The sequence below is a fragment of the Lolium perenne genome, chromosome 5 (genome assembly GCF_019359855.2).
Source record: "Lolium perenne isolate Kyuss_39 chromosome 5, Kyuss_2.0, whole genome shotgun sequence".
In the NCBI taxonomy this organism is placed as follows: Eukaryota; Viridiplantae; Streptophyta; class Magnoliopsida; order Poales; family Poaceae; genus Lolium; species Lolium perenne.
The window spans coordinates 253565577-253590497 of NC_067248.2; the positions used below are offsets into that span (position 1 = coordinate 253565577).

Sequence of the window (24921 nt, forward strand, 5' to 3'; positions counted from 1 at the left end):
CCATAATATGAACATTATCAATCCTCCCCAAAGGTTTCTTTATAGCATTATCAGCAAAATTAACATCCAAATAACAATTTTTCAACGGTGGCAAGTCAAGCATATCATAGATTTTCTTAGGCATAACAGAAATACTTGCACCAAGATCACATAAAGCATTACAATCAAAATCATTGACCCTCATCTTAATGATGGGCTCCCAACCATCTTCTATCTTCCTAGGAATAGAAGTCTCAAGTTTTAGTTTCTCTTCTCTAGCTTTTATGAGAGCATTTGTAATATGTTTTGTAAAGGCCAAATTTATAGCACTAGCATTGGGACTTCTAGCAATATTTTGTAAGAACTTTATAACTTCAGAGATATGACAATCATCAAAATCTAAACCATTATGATCTACAGCAATGGGATCATTGTCCCCAATATTTTGAAAAATTTCAGCAGTTTTATCACAAACAGTTTCAGCAGTTTCGGGCAGTTTTGCACGCTTTGCACTAGGAGTGAAAACATTGCCAACACCAATTATTTTACCATTGATAGTAGGAGTTTTAGCAACATGTGAAGCATTATCATTACTAGTGGTGGTAATAGTCCAAACTTTAGATACATTATTCTCTTTAGCAAGTTTTTCGTTTTCTTCTCTTTCCCACCTAGCATGCAATTCAGCCATCAATCTTATATTCTCATTAATTCTAATCTGGATGGCATTTGCTGTAGTAACAATTTTATTATCAATATCCTTATTAGGCATAACTTTCAATTTTAAAAGATCAACATCAGAGGCAAGTCTATCAACCTTAGAAGCAAGAATATCAATTTTATCAAGCTTTTCTTCAACAGATTTGTTAAAAGCAGTTTGTGTACTAATAAATTTTTTAAGCATGGCTTCAAGACCAGGGGGTACACTCCTATTATTGTTGTAAGAATTACCATAAGAATTACCATAACCATTACCATTATTAGAAGGATATGGCCTATAGTTGTTACCAGAATTATTCCTATAAGCATTGTTGTTGAAATTATTACTTTTAATGAAATTCACATCAACATGTTCTTCTTGGGCAACCAATGAAGCTAAAGGAACATTATTTGGATCAACATTAGATCTACCATTCACAAGCATAGACATAATAGCATCAATCTTATAATTCAAGGAAGAGGTTTCTTCGACAGAATTTACCTTCTTACCTTGTGGAGCTCTTTCCGTGTGCCATTCAGAGTAATTTATCATCATATCATCAAGAAGCTTTGTAGCCGCCCCCAAAGTAATGAACATAAAGGTACCTCTAGCAGCTGAATCCAATAGGTTCCGCGAAGAAAAATTCAGTCCTGCATAAAAGGTTTGGATGATCATCCAAGTAGTTAGTCCATGGGTTGGGCAATTCTTACCAAAGATTTCATTCTTTCCCATGTTTGAGCAACATGTTCATTATCCAATTGCTTAAAATTCATTATGCTACTTCTCAAAGATATAATTTTAGCAGGAGGATAATATCTACCAATAAAAGCATCTTTACATTTAGTCCATGAATCAATACTATTCTTAGGCAAAGATAGCAACCAATCTTTAGCTCTTCCTCTTAAGGAGAAAGGAAACAATTTCAATTTTATAATATCACCATCTACATCCTTATACTTTTGCATTTCACAAAGTTCAACAAAATTATTAAGATGGGCAGCAGCATCATCGGAACTAACACCAGAAAATTGCTCTCTCATAACAAGATTTAGTAAAGCAGGTTTAATTTCAAAGAATTCTGTTGTAGTAGCAGGTGGAGCAATAGGTGTGCATACGAAATCATTATTATTTGTGCTAGTGAAGTCACACAACTTAGTGTTTTCAGGAGTATTCATTTTAACAGTAGTAAATAAAGCAAACTAGATAAGGTAAATGCAAGTAACTAATTTTTTTGTGTTTTTAATATGGAGAACGCAAACAAGATAGTAAATAAAGTAAAGCTAGCAACTAATATTTTGTGTTCTGTTTTAGTGCAGAAAACAAAGTAGTAAATAAAATAAAGCAAGACAAAAACAAAGTAAAGAGATTGGATGTGGAAACTCCCTTGCAGCGTGTCTTGATCTCCCCGGCAACGGCGCCAGAAAAAGAGCTTGATGCGTGCAGTTAACACACGTCCGTTGGGAACCCCAAGAGGAAGGTGTGATGCGTAGAGTAGCAAGTTTTCCCTCAGTAAGAAACCAAGGTTTATCGAACCAGTAGGAGCCAAGAAGCACGTTGAAGGTTGATGGCGGCGAAGTGTAGTGCGGCGCAACACCAGGGATTTCGGCGCCAACGTGGAACCTGCACAACACAATCAAAGTACTTTTCCCCAACGTAACAGTGAGATTGTCAATCTCATCGGCTTGTTGTAAACAAAGGATTAACCGTATAGTGTGGAAGATGATGTTTGTTTGCGAAGAACAGTAAAGAACAATTGCAGTAGATTGTATTTCAGATGTAAAGAATGGATCGGGGTCCACAGTTCACTAGCGGTGTCTCTCCCATAAGATAAATAGCATGTTGGGTGAACAAATTACAGTTGGGCAATTGACAAATAAAGAAGGCATAACAATGCACATACATATATCATGATGAGTACTATGAGATTTAATCAGGGCATTACGACAAAGTACATATACCGCTATCCAGCATGCATCTATGCCTAAATAGTCCACTTTCAGGTTATCATCCGAACCCTTCCAGTATTAAGTTGTAAACAACAGACAATTGCATTAAGTATGGTGCGTAATGTAATCAACACAAATATCCTTAGACAAAGCATCGATGTTTTATCCCTAGTGGCAACAGCACATCCACAACCTTAGAACTTTCTCACATCGTCCTGCATTCAATGGAGGCATGAACCCACTATCGAGCATAAATACTCCCTCTTGGAGTTACAAGTATCAACTTGGCCAGAGCCTCTACTAGCAACGGAGAGCATGCAAGAACATAAACAACATATATGATAGATTGATAATCAACTCGACATAGTATTCAATATTCATCGGATCCCAACAAACACAACATGTAGCATTAAAGATAGATGATCTTGATCATGATAGGCAGCTCACAAGATCTAACATGATAGCACAATGAGGAGAAGACAACCATCTAGCTACTGCTATGGACCCATAGTCCAGGGGTGAACTACTCACACATCGATCCGGAGGCGATCATGGCGACGAAGAGCCCTCCGGGAGATGATTCCCCTCTCCGGCAGGGTGCCGGAGGCGATCTCCTGAATCCCCCGAGATGGGATTGGCGGTGGCGGCGTCTCTGGAAGGTTTTCCGTATCGTGGCTCTCGGTACAGAGGGTTTCGCGACGAAGGCTTTAAGTAGGCGGAAGGGCGGAGTCGGAGGAGTCACGGGGGCCCCACACGCTAGGGCCGCGCGGGCCCCCCTTAGGCCGCGCCGCCCTAGTGTGGCGGCGCCCCGTGGCCCCACTTCGTTTCTCCCTCGGTCTTCTGGAAGCTTCGTGGTAAAATAAGCCCCTGGGCGTTGATTTCGTCCAATTCTGAGAATATTTCCTTACTAGAATTTCTGAAACCAAAAACAGCAGAAAACAGCAACTGGCTCTTCGGCATCTCGTCAATAGGTTAGTGCCGGAAAATGCATAATAATGACATATAATGTGTATAAAACATGTGAGTATCATCATAAAAGTAGCATGGAACATAAGAAATTATGGATACGTTTGAGACGTATCAATGCCTCAACTCATACTTTCCGAATACTTAATCCCATCTTTATAACCACCCATTTACGCAGTGGCATTTGATGTAATTAAAGTACCCATCCGGTGTAAGTGATTTACATGATCGAAGGACTAGGTTACTATGTATCGAAAGCTTATAGCAAGATGAACTTAATGACTTGATCTTATGCTATGCTTATTATGGGTGTGTGTCCATTATATCATTCTTCCAATGACATAATTAACGTTGTTATTAACAACATCCAATGTTCATGATCAGGAAACTAGGATCATCTATTAATCAACAAGCTAGTTTAACAAGAGGCTTACTAGGGACTCTTTTATGTTTACATAACACACAAGTATTAATGTTTCCGGTTAATACAATTATAGCATGGGACGCAACCATTTATCATAAACACAAAGATATAATAATAACCACTTTATTATTGCCTCTTGGGCATATCTCCAATAGTCTCTCACTTGCACTAGAGTCAATAATCTAGATTACATGGTAAGGTACCTAACACCCATGGCGTATTGGGTGTGTTGAGGCCACAACAGACTTCTTGTATCGTAATTGCAGGGTTGTTTGAGAGGGATATCTTTGACCTCTATCTCCCTGAGTTCGATAAATCTTGGGTGATCCATTTAAGGGAAATTTGCTGTTGTTCTACAACCTCTGCACTTGGAGGCCCAACACTGTCTACAAAAATAGAAGCGTGTGTTAACATCAGAGTCACAAGCACATACTTGGCCAGAGCATCTACTAGCAACGGAGAGCATGCAAGGTCACAAATAACATATGACAAGTATATAATCAATCTCAGCCATAGTATTCAATATTTATCGGATCCCAGCAAACACAACATGTTGCATTACATAAAGATGATTTTGATCATCATAGGCAGTTCATAAGATCTAAACATGAAGCATAAATTGGAGAAGACAACCATCTAGCAACTGCTATGGACCCGTAGTCCAGAGATGAACTACTCACGCATCACTTCGGAGGCGGGCATGGCGATATAGAGGCCTCTGGTGATGATCTCCCTCTCTGGCAGGGTGCCGGGAAGAACTTCAGAACCCTCCCAAGCTATGGTCGGCGATGGCGGCCGCGACGGAATTTTTCGTGGATGGAGGCTCGGTTATTTAGGTTTTTCCCGAAAAGGTGAATAAAAGGCGGAAGGGCGAGGTCGGTGGGCGCCCGAGGGGCCCACACCACCCCTAGGCACGGCCAGGGGGTGACCCGTGCCTAGGCATGGCGTGGCCGCCTCCTGGCACCTCTTCGTCTCTCCCCTGAACTCCGTCTTCGTTATAGTAAAATAGGAACTTTGACTTTTGTTTCGTCCAATTCAGAGAATATTTCCTGTACAATTTTTCTGAAATACGAAACAACAGAAAACATGGAACTGACACTGTGGCATCTTGTTAATAGGTTAGTTCCGAAAAATGCGTAAAAGTGCAACGAAGTGTAAACAAAACATATAGAAATTGGTGTAAAACAAGCATGGAGCATAAAAAATTATAGATACGTTTGCAACGTATCAATATTCACCCCGTCTAGTCGACCTCTTTGATCCTTTCACTTGTCTTACAAAAACCTAAAATACTCGAGACACAAGAAGGGAAGGTGTATGATACTTTCATTTCCAAAGTTCCATGTGCCACAGTGTAAGTAGACGATATTCTCACATAAGGGCATCATTATCAAAAACGTTAAGGGCATGAGCATGGCGGGGGTAAATAAAGGGAGTTTGTGAGTTGAAGCGTGCCTTTGAAACTTGCCAAAGTTTTTTTGTTGAAACTTATTAATATAATTTTTCAGTCACCGTAAGATAATACTGTTCTTAAATCGTATGCAAGTTGACCAGAGTCGATTTGTAGTCGGAAAAGTTGTCGGTTAGGTCAGTAAACTCTAGACGTGAAGAAAGGAGTGGCATTTCCTTAGCGCTCTATCCCAAGAGTTGCAATGCCGACCTTGCTCGGGAAGAGAAAGGTCGAAGTACACAACACTTGCTCTGAAGATCTTGATATTTCGTTCCTTTTAGGTTATTTAGGTTATCCCACCCCCTCCCTCCTAATGAAGGACCCATTTCTTTGTGACGCACGGGATTGAGGAGGAAGCTTTCCACGAGTATAAGGACGATGTGATTGTATATATTTAGTCAAGATATTATTTCTGTACAACTGCAAATGTGTAGCTGTAGCAAGGAGCGTGCCAGTTGTATGTGACGTAACAAGCATATCTATCTAGCCGCGTGAACTGTAACGGTAACATCGACCGTGTGAAAGGAGCGCCGAATGGTGTAAAAAAATTGCGGCCAATTCGATTCCAGGCTGGGTTGATATATCTATAAGATCTACCTTTGTGGAAATTATTAAAGGGCTGCCTAAATAAAAAGATGAGCAAATAAATATAAATCTAGCCTTTTTTTTTTCTTTGCGCATGATAAAAGCCCATCCTCATCACAGGCAAAGAGGAAAAAGTAGAAGGGAGAAGTGAGGCAAAGAAAGACGGGGAGAAGAGAGGAGAGGCAAAATTAGCCGACCCGCGTCCACGGCAGCAGCTCCCACCAATCGCCATGAAAACCCTACAGCGCGAGGCGCAGCCGGCGAGGTCGAAGATGGCGCCGGCGCCGGAGCCCAAGACGAAGGGCGCGCCGGCCACGGAGGACTTCACGGCGAGCGAGGTCGACGTGGCGAACCTGCTCATCCAGCTCAGCGAGAGCAGCGCGTCCTCCGGCACCTCCCAGGCTCGGGCCCCGCGCGCCCCCGCAGGCTCAGTCGCCTCCTACTGCTCGCGCTCCGAGGACGCGCCGCCCGCCCCCGTGCTGGCCCCGGCCCCGGCCGTTCTGCTCGGCGGTTGCGTGGACTGGGAGGAAGATGAGGAGCAGGAGGTGGCCGGGACCCAGCGGAGGGTGAAGCGCTACCGCCTGATCGCGGAGATCTACGCCGCGACGGAGGAAATTGGTGGGCGCCCCGGTCGGAAGAACAAGAAGTGGTAGACGACGAGATATGAGAGAGAGGGATCCTCTTGTAATTAACGTTATTGCTGGGGGGTAGCTCGTAGTTCGAGCTCGCAGTCCTCTCTCCTTCCTCTCGTCGGAGACGAGTCGCCGTCGTTCTAGCTTGTAATTTTCAATAAGACTGTGCTTTGTTCGGAGCTCCACCCATGTCCATCCATGGAGAGGCTTCTGAATTCTGTACTGAATTTGTTTGGTTCCTTCTTGTCTGGTACCGTGTTTCTAGCTGGCTGGCTGGATCTCGAATTCTCGGTCGATGGCCTTTGCTGATCCATGTCTCCGCGGCGATTTGATCAGCTCCGGCCGCGGATTCAGTTCGGTAGCTCGCCGACTCTGCCCGGCAGGGCGCGCGCGTGCATGCGGTCTTTGCAATTAACTATTAGGAGCCGCATGCGAGCGCGATTCCATCGAGATCGATCTTCGGAATTTGGAGGTTTGATTGTTTGATTTGGCGTTTGGCCGGGTTGCGGCGAGACTGCAGACTGCTCTGGGAGTCCAGTTCCCAGCGTGCAGCGCTAGCTGGTCAGAAATGCTTACTGGATACTGTAGATCGACAGAAATGGTGAAAAGAGCCAGAGCAGTAAGCTGGCCGGCCGGCGGTCGTATCTTTGTTCCGATGCCAAGCGCCGCCTCCTCGTGTTGATTTAGTTGATCTAGGAGAGTTCGACTTCCTGCATGCAGCATATGACGGGAAAGAGCTGCTTCAGCAGCACACAGTTAACCACAGTGTTGGCGAATGGAATGTTCTAGAAGATTCCTTTCCTTGGAACGAGGACGTAGGTAGGCTTGCCGTGCTTGAGTTCCATTTCATCTTGCACATGTACTTGGATTGCTATTAAACACACGAGCTAGTTTATCAACTGACCGATAATCTGCGAGTGACTGACGATGCAGAAAATTGTTGTTTTCGTTCTCTTCCAACAGTCCAGTTTGATCGAGTTCAGTGAGATCGCGGGCGACGTTTTCCTTGTATATATAGTTCGATCTCTACTAATCATGTTGCATGCGAGACATTGCAGTTGGAACTCCAATTTCATTACATCTGCAAGCACCGACGACGAATGCATGTTAATTCTCAGCACCACCCACACAATGTGATCGATGTACGTAGGAAGGAGGATGATCGAGATGCTAGATCTATCTGCGAAGCGCCGAAGCTGGTCATGGACTCATGGTGAGTGGGCTTTTAGTTAACAACATACTTAGCTTGATTTGATAACTTGTGGTTTGCAAACGCAGATTCTAGCCATAGTGGGGGAGAAAAATAAAGAAAGAAATGGAGTAGAGTTCTACCGATAGTTATGTGTTTGGTAACATGGCCAGCAAGAGAGAGAACATATCTTTGAGAATTGAGATTTACTATGAGATTTCTTCCTATAAGTGTCATTTGCCAAACTAGGGGTTATCTTGTCAGAACAAACGTAATATGCAGGACTAGGAGTTCAATCTATGTTTACTTGCTTGCTGGATTATTTTAGATTATGTTAGAATATGTAGAAGGAATATCATTATAATACAAATACATATGAGCCTAATGACCCAAAAAAAATCTGATGCAATGTCGCCCTTTTGGAAAAGTATTAGGAAAAGCGGAGTGATTAACATGGACTACAGATAGAAGGTTCATCAGGAAAATAATGAGATTCAAGCCTTTTGTATCACTACTGGGATTCATATATAATATTTCTCATGGAAATCATGTTGCTATTTCTCTTTTTTGTAGTTACTGATGGAAAATGGCATAATTTGGATGAAAAAATCATGAGGGGTATGGATTTAATTCTTTACGGTTAGTCTAACATTATTTTTAGATTTTTTCATAATGTAAGCAAGCTTTGTTGCTAGTTCAGCTTTCTTGTGGCACTTTCTTACAACAAATTGATCATGCAACATAATCTTAGCAAGGTCGGTGCATAAGTGATTTGACTTAGATGTTTTTGGGAAATCCAGAATGAGGGAAGAGTTCTTTATTTTAGTGTGATATTATCAAAATTAATGTGTGTCAATTTTCCATAACTTTTTGGTTAAATATTTCATGGAATTTTTCTATCACTACAAAATTGTACAAACTATAGTGTACAACTTTCTCTAACAATTGGAAACAAACAAATATGACTATTATTGGGTTTCATAACTTTTTAAAATTGACGAGTGTATAAATATTCCATGACTTTTGGGCTATATATTTAGTGAAATCTTTCTATAAAAAAATTGTATATACTACTATAGTGTGCAATGTTCTCTAACATTGATGGAAACAAAGAAATATGACTATTATTGTAGAAGATAAACGGGGTGGTATGCATTTTCTCGATGCTACAACTTTGATGCGTGTTTCCCACACGCCACAATATTTCAGTTCATGATCATTGTATGGGGAGGTTGGAGACAAAAGTGACACAGATTTGAAGATTTGGTTGGTCGTAAAAAGGAAGGTACACGTGGAATAGTAGATAGCAACCAAGAAGCGTGTCATGGAGATGAAGGAAACCACTCTAGCACGGTGTTTTCTCCACCGTAGAATTCAAACAGAAAAAGGTAAATCATTTGTTTTGTAGGGGATCATGTAACGCATTTGGATCGACATAAATTATATAACGTAAGCTTTTTTGGATGGTAAGAATGATACTCTAATATCCATCTAACAAACTATAAGCTTTCCAAGACTTTGCTTCTGAACAGAGAGAAACGCAAGCGGCCAAGCAGCATGGTGCAAGAAGGTATCTTGGCAAACGCGTGTGGGCATCTCGTTGGAGCCGGGCAAAGTGGGTATATTGTGTTGAAATTCATCGAATCCTTCATTATTTTATTATGTGGCATCGCTCAATATTAAATATTACACCAATAAAATATAGCTAACCCAATGTTCTTCTCATCTTGCTCTAGCACTACTTGTTATGGTGGCCACTAGTCACCAAGGAACTCCTAGTGCTTTTCGAAAAGACATTTCGTTCTAGGAAATAGTAACTCAAAAACTACGGGTATAGTAGTATGGTTCATATGTAGTTAATTAGTTATGTAGAAACATGTTGTGAAAATGCTAAAATAATAACCTTGCACAATCATTCACATGAATAGGATAGCCTATCTCTCTCGGTCAAAAGAGATAAATTTATCTGAGATTGCACCGTTCGTCCAATTCCGCATGGATCATGTCGTCTATCCCACCTTAGAGTGTCGGTTTCAAAAGACACAATGGGTAATTATTTTTCCCACGGCATGGTTTGGATAGGAAGAGAGAATGTACGTAGCTAAATGATTTATAGCATACATGTTCTTTTTGTTTCAAAGAAATTTTATCAGAATTTTGGAGAATTCCATTCCTTTGGAATTTCTCTTATATACGACCTATTTGGTTCGGTAGGATTCGAAATGCTACAAAATAAGAATACCATGTCAATTATAATCCAAGGGTTTTAGAACCAAAAGGCTCTCGTCTGGTAAAAAGTTCAGGGCGCAGTGGATGGGTGATCGCATGGCTTAACTGTACGTACTAGCTAGGAGCCGTGTCGGCACAACGGGAGCCGGGTCAGCCGTGAACTATCGTGTCATTATTGGTCACTACACAAAGGCATCTCGGATGCTACCTGTCTTTGATCCTTGCAGCAGCCACCCACGGTTCTCGCCGGTCACGGTACTGTATGAAATGCGCATTGTTACTTGTCACGCCAAGGTGCATGCATCGCCTTGCCACTCTGCAGGTTCTGTTCCTGCCGTGATGGAGAAAGCCCAAGGTCACGCACTCGTAAACGTCACAGTGGTTGTCACTAGTAAAATACAACCTCTGTTTTGGTTATTACTATTACTAGTATTCCATATGTTAAATTAGGATAATACTGGGCCTGTCTGGTTTTGTTTTGAAAATCGTTTCGGAATTGTTTGGCTGGCTGACTAGTCTGACCAAGATCGGGTCAGGTCTAAGCCAGACTCACAAATATATGGAGTAGTTTTTTTCTTGCTCCACGAAAAGAACAGCCAGTGGGCTCTAGATTCTAGGTGCATGGAAATTCTTGTCGGCTCCATCACCTGATGATGACAGGCAGAGGAGCCAGCACCAAATCAGTATTAACTGGCCGGTGCATGGGCAGGGAAACTCTGCCCTGCCACTCACTGAACTTGCTCCGGCAAGTGAAAAAAGAGCCATTGCTATCTGCAGCTACGATGAGGAAACGGGAGTGGGGCCCACAGGACCAGGAGTGCAGAACACAAGCAGATCAGATGATGGAAGTAAGAACAAAACAGCCCCCCGCGTCGCCCTCCTTTGGCGGCTCGGGGGAAACCCTAGCGCCCCCCGCCGCCGGCCTCTCCGCCCCTCCTCCCTGCCGCCGGCCCTTGCCGCGGTGGCGGCGGGCCCCGTTCCCAAAGGGCGGCGGGGGTCCTCCGGTCGCGGCGTGCGGCGGAGCCTGACGCCGTGGCGGCGGCCCCGGCGATTGGTGGCGGGCGTTCGTCGCGGCGGCCGTTTGGACGGCACCGCGCAGCCGCAGTGGCGGCGGCCTCGCGGGCCGGGCGCGGCGGCGCGGCCGTGGCGCATCCGGTGGCGCCGGCGGCGGAGCGGGCCCGATCCGGCCGGCGAGGGCCGCGCGGCGGGTCAAGGTGGTGGCGGCGGCCGCTCGCCGGCTTCTCCGGCCGTGGTGGCGCGGGCGGAGGTCGGGCTCGGGCGGGCTGCGAGGAGTTCCGTGGCCGGGCGTTTCCCGCCTGCAGGAGCTCGCCGACGTTCGTGGGCCAGGTGGTGGCACGGCCGGTGGCGGCCCTCCTGTGGGCGTGTTGGTGTGGCGCGGAGGAGCTCGTGGTGGTGGTCTTCGCCGGGCGCCGGAGGTCGGCCGGCGGTGCAGCCCAGGTGGGCGGGTGTGGCGACCGTGGTGGTGATGGTGGTTGACGAAAGGAGGTGGTCCGGCCGTAAGCATGAAGCAGGATGGCGTGATATGCTCCGGGCTAATGCCTTGTCCTCGGTGGTCGGCCGGCCGCAGCCGGCCGAGGCCGGCGATGGCGACGGCCGGCGCCGCTTCCTTCTTGAAGGCTTCGCCGAGGTGATATTTTGTCATCCTGTCTGGAAAAGCTCCGGAGTAATCCCTAGATCCGCCGTGATCGGTCGATGGCGGCGCTCTTGTGTCGTCTTCCCTCTTGAGGGCATCGATTTGGAGCTGCTTTGGTCGGAGGGACCCGTGGACGATGGTTGGTGTCGGCGTAGTGGGCTGCGTGGCAACGATGACATTGGTGAGCGGATCGGAGTTGCGGCATGTCCTTCGTCACCCCTGCCGTGATGGTGAAGTCGGAGCTGCGAGGCGACTTGTGGCAACGATGCCACTTGATTGGTGCTTGCGTCGGTGCAAGGCGTGCAACTCTCTCCTATGAAGGTCACGGTTGAAGTCGGAGCTGCCTCCTCCTCGACGTGTTTGGGGGTCGACTGTTTGGCATAGGCTCACATTGGCTCCATTGTCGTTCGCGGCGAGGGTCTCGGTGACGGTCGTCTAAGGTGAAGTCGGAATCGCTGGCTCGTGGAGGAGTGACGATGATGACGCTCGATGACATCCTCTTCGATGGCTTTTCTTCTCGATGGCGTGTGTGCTCCGTGTGGGTAGCCAGGTTGGCCGGGGTGTCCAGTGTGTGTTGTTGGTTTTCGCCCAATTTTCTCCTAAAAATTGGGCACTTTCTTCTTAATTAATGGATGAGGCAAAGCTTTTGCCTCCGTTTCAAAAAAAAAAAAGATGATGGAAGTACCACCACAGAGTGGGGAACAAGTGCACTGAACTGAAGGAAGAAAAAGCAAGGCACAATCTTTGATCAATAACAACAAACAGCCATATATTCTTCCTTGAATATCAAACTAGCATCCAGTTCAACATACACACGGTACAGAATGGATAACTTGCTTGGGTAAGGGGGGAAATGCGCACAATGGTTGATCACGCGGTGGTTCAGATGCAGTGTTCAACCGGTTGTCCCTGAACCAAAGGATTTCACGATGGTGCTTACTCTTGCGCCAAAGCTTCTCGAGGCGATCTTCTTCCCGGGGACATGGAAGGGGTTCGAGACTGCGTCCACGTATGCGGCATGGAACTTCCTGAAAAACTGAGATGGCGAGATGACCGTGAGAATGTTCTCTATTTTTGGCAAAGCAAAGCAAACTATGAGCTACACATAATTTGTTCACACAGAAAGAGTTCGTGTTTAAGAGTATCATTTCAATATGCAGCTATACACATATCACCGGGATCTTGTGGGTCTGACTTATTCAGAAACTGGACTGAGAAAAAAATAACACTTTCCACATAGTAAGCTATGACTTGGCATGACCAGCAAACTCATCTGAGCAGTCAAGACTCAAGAAACAGAACAGCATATTCTAACAAAATATCTCAGCACTTGATCTTTCATATCCAATGGAACAAGAGATATACTTATCTTGCAACTTTACTAAAAAATAATAAACAGTCGAAGAGCTTACATTTCGGGCATCTGCATCTTTCACGTCAAGATCGGTTGTGACCATTAAAAATTTGACCTTTGTGTTTGTCAAATAGCCGTACCTACATATGATAGATTGTCATAGTAAGTGCTTCCAGCACTAATAATAACTTAGCAGTGAGGAGAAATATTTAAAAATAACTGGCACAGTTAAGAATCTATTCGTAACTACTGAAGTTTATTCTCACTTGACAAAACAATAATATTCTGCAAGATCTAATATCACCTTTCAGAATTTAGAAAGCAACTTTAGTTCTTTATGATTTAAAACAACTTATGGGACTCTGTAAAAACCAGTAAATGAACTTTGAAACTTCGGTTAAAGCTGGAAACAGACAGACAGTAAATGAAATACTAGGTGATAAGCAAAACTGTGAAGGGACTTACACTTTGTAGTTCTCAGTCGGATATAGAAGACCCAAGAATGTCTCATTCAGTGTAGGTGCGCTCCTTTTAGGATTGTTTACTGTCAGCGGAATGTATACGATAAAAAAGTAAGATAGCCAACACAAGGGATCCACAAACAATATTAGGAATATGACTTGTACGAAATTTTGATGGCTTTACTCTAAATAATCAGACAAACAACCACGTGAATCAAATTCTTGACAACTCTAATGAGATGGATGCAACCACCAAACTTATCAGCAATCCAGGACTGATCTGGAATAACTACATTCCTATGCACGCTTAAAGCTTTGCAACGCAAAGGCACCTAAGTTGATTCAATTTTTGCATTTGTAACCATCAAATTTGAAGCTGCTCCTTTTTACACAAGGGGTGTCACTTGTATAATCTGACATGGTATAATCAACATCCATTGAATTTTACAAACCAGATTTCAATGACCAAGATTTGACAAAAGATGAGTCAGAGTTGAGGTATCTCCAGGGCACTTGAATTAAGTCTAGTGATGCAGCCACACAATTATCAGGACCCATATGGAACACCTACGGGTGTATGCACATCGAAAGCTATCGAAAGCAAAGCCTGAATAAAACTAATCAAAGCAAGAGTGCGGAAGATAATTGCACTTTTTCGATTTATATCCATGGAATTTGAAACTGCTTTTTACTAGTGAGCCAAATTTTAGCTATCTCCGGTGCATTTAAATAAAGTTTAGCTAGTGAGATCGATGCAACCACCAGAGTTATCAGTTATCAGGAACTCTTACGGCTCTATGCACATCGAAAACTATGCAAAGCAAGAGTACCAAAGTTAATTGCAATTTTCGCATTCATAGAGAGCCATGCAACTGCTCTTTTTTACCCAACGTGGATCACTTGTCGAATGTGAGATACAATCAACACCCAATTTGACAATTACAAACTAGATTCCGATGCCTCAGCCAAGGATTTGGCAGGAGGTGAGCCGAATTTGGAGTGCATTTGACCTGAACTAACAGATGGATCTGGATCACGATGGTAAGGCGCCTACCTCGCTCGTCGATGACATCGAGGGAGCAGTGGACGACGTGGTGGAGCTTGAGGGCGTCGTCCGCCTCCGTGAAGCTCTGCAGGTACAGCGGGTTGTTCTGCATCGAGCGGCGTAGGACAGAGAGAGGAGATTAGAGCTTTACTCTCGCCGGCGCCGACGAGGAGACAAGATCGGATTTTGCGATCTGAGCTGGGGGAGAAGGGACGGTTCTGACCTGGTGGCCGACGACGGCGACGCAGACGATCATGTTTCCGCCGGGCGAGCTGGTCGGGGACGGCGCTGCCGGCCTGCCGTTGACGCGGTGATTGCTGAGACGGAGGCGCGCGGCGGATCGACGGAGGCTGTTCCCGGCTGGTTTGCTGGAAGGTGTGGGGGAAGGAGACGAGGCCTATACTAGTGGGATCGGAGGGCCAACAGAAACCTCTGGTCCGAGACGCACGAATCTTGATGCAGTCTGTCTAGCTCCACTTTACAGCTATAATATTCAGTACGAGTACTTGCATTTTTCAGTGCACAAGTTTCACCACCAGATAATTCCCTCAAGAAAAGAAGGTTTCAACACCAGATAATGTGTATAAAATAGTGAAGAGGTCATATCATCACAAACCGTAGCATTGAGCAAACCCAAGCTGTACATGAAGTACATTTATGTCATCACAAACCAAAAACATAGATCAACAGAACATGAGATCACAGGCCTAACAAATAAATCTACTGGTTCTTGCATTCATCATCGTAGTGCTTATTTTGTCCTCAACATATTTGTAGATGTTACAAAATCAGATGATGAGGTGCTGCTGCCATGAGTTCAGAGGACAAAAGGAGTTCCTGCGTGTGAAACTTTGTTGCAAGTGCATCCATCGGCTACCTGATAAAATTCAGACAAGCGCGCCGACACCAAAAAGGCAGATTGGAGTAATTTACAGTGTTGCCTCTTATCGCAGGATGCCCTGGAAGGTGGAAGAATCTTGGATGCAGCAATCTCCCAGAGCACTTGCAACGAACACCTATAAGAATAAGTATTATGAATTTCTGATGAGTACAAGCACCAAGCAGAGCAAGATACATATACAGTATCTGTGGAATAATGTACGGAGCATATATGTCCATGACATTATAAAGCAGCATATGGCAGTCTGTGTGTAATAGCTGTTCAATGTGCTCAACATATATGTCCATGACATTATAATTTGATATAATTTACTAAAACAGGTACAGTTTGATAATTTGAAGTGTTTGGACATCATGGTTGGGCTCCGGTTGTCAGGCAGGTACAGAGGGTTGTTCTGCATCGAGTGGCATAGGACAGAGAGAGGAGATCAGAGCTTTACTCTCGCCGGCGCCGACGAGGGGACAAGATCGGATTTTGCGATCTGAAGCGTGCGAGCTGGGGGAGAAGGGACGGTTCTGACCTGGTGGCCGACGACGGCGACGCAGACGATCATGTTTCCGCCGCACGAGCTGGTCGGGGACGGCGCTGCCGGCCTCCCGTTGACGCGGCGACCGCTGAGACGGAGGCGCGCGGCGGATTGACGGAGGCTGTTCCCGGCTGGTTTGCTGGAAGGTGTGGGGGAAGGAGACGAGGCCTATACTAGTGGGATCGGAGGGCCAACACAAACGTCTGGTCCGAGACGCACTAATCTTGATGCAATCTGTCTAGCTCCACTACAGCTATATATTCAGTACGAGTACTTGCATTTTTCAGTACACAAGTTTCACCACCAGATAATTCCCTCAAGAAAAAAAGGTTTCACCACCAGATAATGTGTATAAAATAGTGAACAGGTCATATCATCACAAACCATAGCACTGAGCAAACTCGAGTTGTACATGAAGTACATTTACGTCATCACAAACCAAGAGCATAGATCAATATAGAACACGAGATCATAAGCCTGACAAATAAATCTACTGGTCCTTGCATTCATCATCATAGTGCTTATTCTGCCCCAACATATTACAAAATCAGATAATGAGGTGCTGCTGCCTTTGAGTTCAAAGGACAAAAGGAGTTCCTGCGTGTGAACTTTTGTTGCAAGTGCATCCATCGGCTACCTGATAAAATTTCAGACAAGCGCGCCGACGCCAAAAAATGCAGATTGGAGTAATTTACAGTGTTGCCTTATCGCAGCATGCCCTGGAAGGTGGAAGAATCCTAGATGCAGCAATCTCCCAGAGCACTTGTGAGTTGCGATGAACACCTATAAGAACAAGTATTATGAATTTCTGATGAGTACAAGCACCAAGCAGAGCAAGATACATATACAGTGTCTGTGGAATAATATACGGAACATATATGTCCATGGCATTATAAAGCAGCATATGGCAGTCTGTGTGGAATAGCTGTTCAATGTGCTGAACATATATGTCCATGACACTATAATTTGATATAATTTACTAGAACAGGTACAGTTTGGTAATTTGAAGTGTTTGGACACCATGGTTGGGCTCCGGTTGTCAGGCATCTGGACAGTGGTTGAACCTGAGGGTGTTTCAACATGGCTCACAAAGACGATTACGTTTCTGTTGAACTTCTGTACCATACTCCAGTTATTTTGTAGAGAATGATAGACTGCTAGTGTAAAGCTCATTTGATTAAAAAAGTACTTTACACATAACTCAACATACTTGGTTGCTGAACACACTATGCCTAGCTTGAAAACAAAATATTGCATATAACACGAAGGGAGCTCAAGAACACTAAACCATAACAGGGCTCAAACAAAGATAGATAATATTAAGAGGAAGATATGTTGGAGAAGCCCTGATATGAAAATGCCATGACATTATATTTTGATAAATCACTAAAACAGGCATAACATGACTATTTTAAGAAGGTTCGTTCAACGCCATGGTTGGGCTCCAGTTTTCAGGCATCTGGACAGTGGTTAAATCCGAGGGTGTCTCAATTTAGCTCACAAAGATGATTGTGTTTCCAGTGAACTTCTGTACTTTACTCCAGTTTCGTTAAAGAAAATGGCAATGTAAAGCTCCTTTGACAAAACATTTTAATGGTATTAACACTAACACACTAAGTTACTGAACCTGCTATGCCTAGATTGAAAAATAAAGTTATTTATGGAGAAAGGTTAAGAACACTAATGTTGGATAGCCCCTCATATGCACCTAGAAGGTTTAGAATTTGTTGCTTGGTATTCCGATAGTTACGCTCAAAAGAAAGCTGCAGGGCGATTCAGATTCTATTATAACTTCTTATGCATTGACATGGTATTATACAGTGAGGCTGTTCAATGGTAAGTGATTTCTGTTCGAAAATCTACAACAAAAATAAAGAATATAACATCAAGACAAATAGATACCCAAAGCACTGTAGTTTGTTCAAACGCTGAGTATACAAATGAAAAAAAAAGTATCTTCAAATTGAGAAAGAGCTTACTGATTCCATTGCAAAGATACCAATCCCAACAATACTCCAATTCACAGAATCCCTCACAACTAAATTAATAGCTAAATCAATCGTACTATGATAATCAAATATCAAATTATGTTATACCTTCTGATGCATTGACACAGGTGTTCAGAATTCAATTGTTTTATAACATACTGTGAGGTCGTTCGAAGTGAAGTGAATTTCAGTTCGAAAATACATCCGAAAAAAGAGAAAATAACACAAAGACAGAAGCTTCCCAATTCCATTGCAAAGTTACTGATATCAAAAAACTGTACTATGATTCACAGAATCTCTCACAACTAAATCAACCGTACAGCAGGGGCGTAGATTCCAGCTAGGCGACGGTGAACTCGTAGAGGGGAATATCGAAGTCAATGATGGGCTCACAGGTCAGGTCTTGAGGCTCTTGACGAGCTTCCAGCGGGCGAGGAGCCTGGCGATGGGCGGCGTGAGCGCGATGGTGATGGGGATCCTGACGGGGATGAGGGCCTTGTTGCAGAGGAGGGCGAGCGCGAGCGTGCCGCCGCTTGAAGCCACGAGCTCCCCGGTCCGGTTGCGCGTGGGCGCCGGCGCCTGGCCGTCGGCGGAGGGCGGGGCCTCGTCCCCGGTGGAGACGCCGGTGGAGATGCCGATCTTGCGGAAGACGGCGTCGACGTCGACGTTGTTGTTGATGGCGACGTAGAGGCCCGTGGCGGTGGCGGCGGAGACGGAGAGGTGGACGCCGAGGGCCACCTTGCCGTACTTCCTCCCGAGGTCCTTCATGCGGGCGGTGAACGCCATGGCTGCCGCCGCCGGCGAGGCTGGGGTGCGAGGAGGCGCGCTGCTGTGCGGGTTTAAGATTTCGCGGCGGCGGCGGCGGCGGTGCGGCGGGCTAGGGTTTTGGTCGGGCGGTGCGGCGGATCGGCGGCGGATAAAAGAGACGTGGATCCGAGTGCGTGCGTGGCCTCTTCTTTTTCTTTCTTGGAGAACCAGGCTATGCTCGGACACGGCACAGGGTACGTGTACATCACGAAATACGCTTTCACGACTGAGTTTGCGCAATCCAACCAGCTTTTTTTCTCAAGGATACATGAACTCGGATGGGAAAGGCCCGAGGGACCGATTCTACGTAGCCTGGCGGTTACTTTGTCAAGGTGAAATTCCACCGAGATTTCATTATAGAGTGTATTTTGTCTTTAATGTTAAATTTACAGGAAAAGCGAGATTTCATTATAGAGTGTATTTTGTCTTCAATGTTAAATTTACAGGAAAAGCAAAATGCAGTACCGGTGAAATTTAGGATCTCACTTGACACATTCACAGGGACCTCAGAAGAAACGATAATTACAACTAGAACCACAACTTTTACACAAAGCACCCTACAAACAATTGCATAAAAGAAATCCAATCCACCAACTACTCCGCCGAAGATCCACCTCTAAATGCAGTTGTCCCTGTTGGCACCAGGAACAATACCACTTGGGTCATCAGCGACGTCGATTTTTGCTTCAAATCAGTAGAAGATCCCCCTTGTACGGAGGAAGAACAAGCTTGAGCCAAAGTGGCCAAGCATGGCAATGTAATCCCCATGGTCTGAGATAGAAGTGGCCAAACATAGCCACCACTTGGAAATCATCGTATAATGCCTAGAATTGTGACCTCGTCCTGGCAGGTTTCCTGGACATCCACCATCGCTAGTTAGCAGGGATTCCTCCTCCTCTCTGTCGCTATCAAGGTCGACAAAGGAAGATCAAGAACCAAATGTTTGTCGATGTGGAGGCATAAACGCTTATTGAAGGAGCTTGCATCAAGATCCTCCCTCTCCATCTTCTTCATCCATGTAAGCTTGCAAGAGGAATCCATCAGCAACTGCCGCTCGTTGCATCCAAACGCACACTACTAGGAAAATAGCCATAGGCCCATGTTACCGTCGACGCGCAAAAAAAAGCATGCCGATGCTATTTGTCGTTGGTGCACCAAAGTTAGGGGTGTTGGTGATGCCGAAGTACCACCGGCGCACCAAATTTAGGGGTGCCGGTGATGCCCAAATACCGCCGGCGTACCAAATTTTTTATACGCCGGGGGTAAGGGTCACGTAGGTCACGACCAAGGCAGAGATATGCCCCACCCCCTTACCACCGGCGCACGGCTATATTTTGGCGTGCCGGTGGTAACATATTCTATATAGTGATAACCAGCCGGTGCACCACCCTCTTTCCTCTTCCCTCTTCACTCTCCCCTCTTCCTATCTTCATCTTCCTCCTTTTCCTCTCTCTTCCTCTTTCTCTTCCTCCTCCTCTCCACCTTCTCCCCCCTCCTTCCTCTCCCCCCTCCGGCCACCACCTTCTCAAGCTACTTCCTCAGGCAACCATCTCCTCGACCTACCTCCGACCATCAATGCCTCTGGTGACCACCTCTTCGACCTACCTCTGGCCATGGATGCCTCCTGCGACCACCTCCTCGACCTTCCTCCAGCGAGCTACTCCACCCGGCCACGGTGACGAACAAGGCAGCGACCACGACCACGACCATAGGGGAGCATCTCCACGGTGATGAACAGATCTCGATCTAGATCTAGATCAGGCTTTTTTTAATTATGGAAAATGTTAACGCTGACGCACGATCCTAGACGCTTGTGTGCCGATGGTAGCCGATTTTGGTGCGTCGACGATAGTCCTTTTCCTAGTAGTGGCAGGGACGGATAATCTCAACACGACCTTATTGGGGGAGATCCCGAGCTTCATCTCCTCCGCCTACGCTAGCTCCCGCCACCAGAGCTAGGCATAAGTGAATATAAGAACTAGGATGCACCATATCCAGTCGGAGAGATCTTGCGCCCTACTCCCAGACGCCATTGGGGGACACTACCTAGACCTATTGTACACCGGACCATGGCCGGTGCCTCCCCTTGGCCAACTCCAACTAGCAGCGCCAGCGGGAGCAACCAAGGTTCGGCCCGAAGCTCTTGAGAAAGCTCTCAAGCTACCGTAGATAGGAGAGAGAGAGGGAAGCAGGTAGAATGATCTTTCCTCTCTCAAGGATACTTGAAGACAATGTGTTGCAACCCGTGGAATAACATCCCCTAAATGTACAAAGCTTGCAACTACATACACAACTAGTAGGATTCAGTTTTATTTACTTATGTGACACCTTCCAAAATCACAGATTCATATAGTGTACTAGTTTGCCTATTTTACAGAACATAGATACTAGTATCATTTTTCTTAAAATCGACATATTTTATCAAGGTATCACATGTTGACCTTTTCGTCGTCCTCCACGTTGCACACGATAAGAGGGAGCCCATACCTAGGCACTAGTGTGATGAAGTTGGTGGGCATGTGAACATATTGGAAAGAGAGGGAGAAGTCAACCTTCCAAGGATCATCGACATCACGGTCTGCATTTAGGTCATGGCATAGTTCCTCTCAATGCACGAGCGCGGCCCATGTGAGATTGCTAACAACACATGTCTATCCTTGGCAGCCCTCGAGGTGCCTTTCTCAACCCTCATGGGATTAAACTCATCAGCGTCATGTCCCGATATGTCCTTGCTCCGATGCAGCATCACGGCTGGAAATGTTATCATGGTTCATTTCAGCACTTTGATGTTTGTTAGTATTGTGTTAGAGGTGGTCATGCTATAGACTCTTAGTGTATCGAGGAGAAACATGTTAAATTGTTATTGGTGTGTACAAGGAGATAAGAGAACTTGTACTTTTACGTATTTTGTGCATATGTAACTTGTGCATATACTTGTTTTAGTTTGACAAGGACACGGATGGTGAGGACATCCTTACATTCTCCTAAAACGATACAAAAGTTCCAAGAGAATTGAATCCGATGGGCTCGCGCGGCTCGCAGGGCGACTCGCTGGGCGACCCGCCCGCCGTCGGCACCACAGCGCCGCCGCCGCCCCCCTGCATCCACAGCCGCCACACACCAAACCACCAACCACCCAGCACCCCAGAACCCACCCAAGTCCAGCGACCAAGCCGAAGCTCGCGCCCTCTGCCGCAATGGTGCCCATGGCCAGCCCAAGGTCATCCCGGTCGCGCGTCCAGGTGAAGCTTTCCAGTCCTTCGTCCTTGCTCACTTCCACTCCCTCGTCTCCTTCCTGCCTCTCTCCTTCCCCCATGCCAGCTCCCCTGGCGAACTCTGGATCACACCTCCCTTCTCCTCCGCCTCCTTCTCCTCCGCCCTGGTTCAACAGCTCCTTAACTACTTCTTCTGTGCTCCACCTGAGTCGCTAGCGGTCTCCTTAGTAGAAGACGACGTCTTCTTCACCCAGGTGGCTAGCCCTGCCGTCGCGCGGTACCTTGCTGCTGTTGGTTCCAATCGTTTGGGCTCGATTAAGCTCCGCCTTCACCTGTCCATGGCGGACGCGCGGGCCGCTGCTGCCCTAGCGCGTGAGAGAGAAGCCGCTCCGCTGCCAGCCCGCCAACCACCCGCCTTAACTGCGCATAACTCCAAGCGGCAGCTTTCGGCGCGCCGTTGGTCCGTCCCAGTACAAACTGACGCGCCTGGTCTGCTCCCTCTGCCCACTCCCGCTGCTGCTCCCCGTTTTCCCGCACCGAACAGCATGGTAATGCCCTTGGTTGTCTCTGCACCCTGGGACAATTCCCTGTCTGCGCCCCTTCCGCTTGAATGCGCCATGCCTGGCAACCACGAGCCTTCCTCTCCGGGCCTCGCTGCCCCGCCTACCGCATTCACTGATCCATCCACCGCTAGCCCTAAAACCTACCGAGAGGCTCTCCTTCTTCCCTCTACCCCAGCTCCACCACCTGCACCCTCTCCATCTCGCTTTCCTCTACAATCCTGGGACGGCCTGTGCTTCCGCTGCCTCTCCCCACAGCACCCGGTGCGCGAGTGCAGAGATCCCATCACCTGCCGCGGGTGCGGCGCCTCCGGCCACCGCGTGCGCTCCTGCACCATGCCTCGACCCAGCCTCACCATCGCTCAACCATCCGCTCCCCTCTCTCCCCCACCGAGCCGCGCCACTTCACCTCCGCCTGCCTCGCCATACCCCTCCGCCCTGGGAGGCTCCCCGTCCCTCCCTGCCCGGCAGCTCTCCTTCCCCGCCCAGCTGGGAGAGTCTAGCTCCTCTGGCGCAACAGATCGCCCGAACCACGGCCACACCTGCCTTTGCATGCGGACCCCACCATCGCCGCCCCCCTCCCGCGACATCACCACCTCGCCCCACAGCTCGCGCCCTGCCTCCCTAGATGCCCCACCACCCTCCACGCGCCCGTCCGGCCATCCACACCCAGACCCTGCTCCACCCATTCCCTCCCTCCGCGCTCAAGGATCGGCGGACGCTGCCGTCCAGGCAGACAACGCTGACGGTGCCCTTTCTGAGTCCGGAGACAACGGCACCGCTCGCAGCTCCCTCTCCTCCGGGAGACGCTCCCCTTCTTTGGCTGGCGAGTCCGACCGCTTGGACTCCTTGGAGGTTTTCATGCCTCCCGGTGACCTGGAGGCAGCTAGGAGGCTGGCAGTCGTCCTCATCGAGCCACCCAACGCCTTCGTCAACGTCAACCTCGCCGTGCGCGAGGCTCTCTCCGACATCTCCTCCCACCTCCCTTTTGAGGTGGTCCCATCCTCGGTGGGCGCCGTTTACGTGCGCTTCAACTCCGGCGCGGAGCGCGACTCCGCCATCGACATGCAGCCCTTCTTCCATGAGGAGGCTCGCATCAACCTGTTCCCCGAGGAGACCTACGGCCGCGTCCGCCACTCGGCGCACGTCTGCGCGCTCATCTCCGCCACTGGCTTCGAGGCCGAGCACGTCAACCCGGCTGGCATCGCAGCCATGTTCAGCGGCTTTGGCAAGGTGCTGGAAATTGATCCCATTACCCTGGCCGGCCACGACATGACCGAGGTGCGCGCCGTGCTGCTCCTACGCCACACTCGGGACGTCCCCTGCGACATCTGGCCCATCGGTGGCCCGTGGGACTGCCGTGTTGCCTCCGTGCGCCTCATCCGCACGTGGCCACGCGCTCAGTCCTATGGACCCAACGGCGCCTACATCCCCATCTTCCCGCCACCACCACCGCCGCCGTTCATGCACATCCGTGGCCACCCCCTTCCTCGGCGTGCCCATGCAGCGGCGCCTCGGCCCGGCGCCACAGCCTGAGCGCCGCGACAACTCCACCGGCGGCCGGCAGCTGGCTATGCTGCTCAGCCTCCACGGTGCCCCACCCTTCGCTGCCTCTGCCCCGGTGGTGGAGAAAGCACCTGAGCCCCTGCTGGCCGATGAGGGCGCGGACTCGACCACTCAACCTGGCTCTCCGTGGTCCGTCGTCTCCTCCCGCCGCTCGCGGATCTCTATCTCTGAGGTCGACGCGAGTGCTTTGGACGTTGCGGATATCTCAGCCGCGGTGGGCCGTGTCACCCTTCCCCCGGACGAAGACGATGGCCGTGCCTCCGACTGTGCTCCTGATGAGCGCAGCGCTCGGAAAGCCAAGGGGAAGAAACGTCGCGACCGCGCGGGCGCTGCGCGTCGCCTTAGCGCCCGCCTCGCCGGCAAGGAGGCGGCTGAGCACGTCACGGTCGAATCACGCGCGATCAAACGCCGCGGCCTACGTGACTCCCTCTTCGGCTGCTCCCCGAAGCTGCGCGCCAAGGTGCTGAAGAGCAAGGCCCTGGACGCTGTTCGTAAGCCCATGAGCTCGAAGACGGTGGCCGATCTCCGTGCCGCTGCTGCCATTCCCTCTGCCCAGGTGCCCGCCGTGGTCGATGCCTAGCAAGCCCTGGAACCAACAGTACCGCTCGCTAGCAAGGGCTAGCCACCTGTGTGTGTCCTCTTTCCCCGGTCTACCTGTCATCCGTGTCATCTCTATCTGTTGGCCTAGCTGGGAGTCGCCTAGCTGGACTGTGTCTCGGTTCTATCCTCTGTCCCCTTTGTTGTACC

The 24921-nt window shown here is 47.7% G+C and overlaps 2 protein-coding genes across 3 annotated transcripts; both read right to left on the minus strand.

Annotated features, from left to right (window-relative positions):
- Positions 1 to 12467: 12467 nt before the first annotated feature.
- LOC127302736 (uncharacterized) lies at positions 12468 to 14995 on the minus strand. Its single transcript, XM_051333275.2, has 5 exons — positions 14835 to 14995; positions 14621 to 14717; positions 13571 to 13649; positions 13164 to 13245; positions 12468 to 12787 (listed from the first exon to the last, which is right to left on the minus strand). Exons 1-5 carry the CDS (start codon positions 14865 to 14867, stop codon positions 12647 to 12649), a joined length of 432 nt encoding a protein of 143 aa, XP_051189235.1. The 5' UTR covers positions 14868 to 14995; the 3' UTR covers positions 12468 to 12646.
- A 226-nt stretch (positions 14996 to 15221) lies between these two features.
- Positions 15222 to 19000, minus strand: LOC127302737 (uncharacterized). 2 transcript variants are annotated; one of them, XM_051333277.2, is made up of 2 exons: positions 18420 to 19000; positions 15222 to 15627 (listed from the first exon to the last, which is right to left on the minus strand). In XM_051333277.2, exon 1 carries the CDS (start codon positions 18810 to 18812, stop codon positions 18423 to 18425), a length of 390 nt encoding a protein of 129 aa, XP_051189237.1. In that variant the 5' UTR covers positions 18813 to 19000; the 3' UTR covers positions 15222 to 15627; positions 18420 to 18422. The 2 variants fall into 2 exon arrangements, with proteins under 2 accessions (XP_051189237.1, XP_051189238.1); XM_051333278.2 differs by lacking the exon at positions 15222 to 15627 and adding an exon at positions 16517 to 16821.
- Between the last annotated feature and the right edge of the window lie 5921 nt (positions 19001 to 24921).

What these genes read in the sequence shown, in the direction of transcription:
- LOC127302736 (XM_051333275.2), bottom strand. Translation starts at nt 14,867, where the DNA reads ATGATCGTCTGCGTCGCCGTCGTCGGCCACCAG. An exon ending in TCGCCGTCGTCGGCCACCAG is followed by an intron (nt 14,718 to 14,834) that starts GTCAGAACCGTC and finishes CGCTCGATGCAG; the next exon opens with AACAACCCGCTGTACCTGCA. An exon ending in CCGACTGAGAACTACAAAGT is followed by an intron (nt 13,246 to 13,570) that starts GTAAGTCCCTTC and finishes TATCATATGTAG; the next exon opens with GTACGGCTATTTGACAAACA.
- LOC127302737 (XM_051333277.2), bottom strand. Translation starts at nt 18,812, where the DNA reads ATGGCGTTCACCGCCCGCATGAAGGACCTCGGGAGGAAGTACGGCAAG.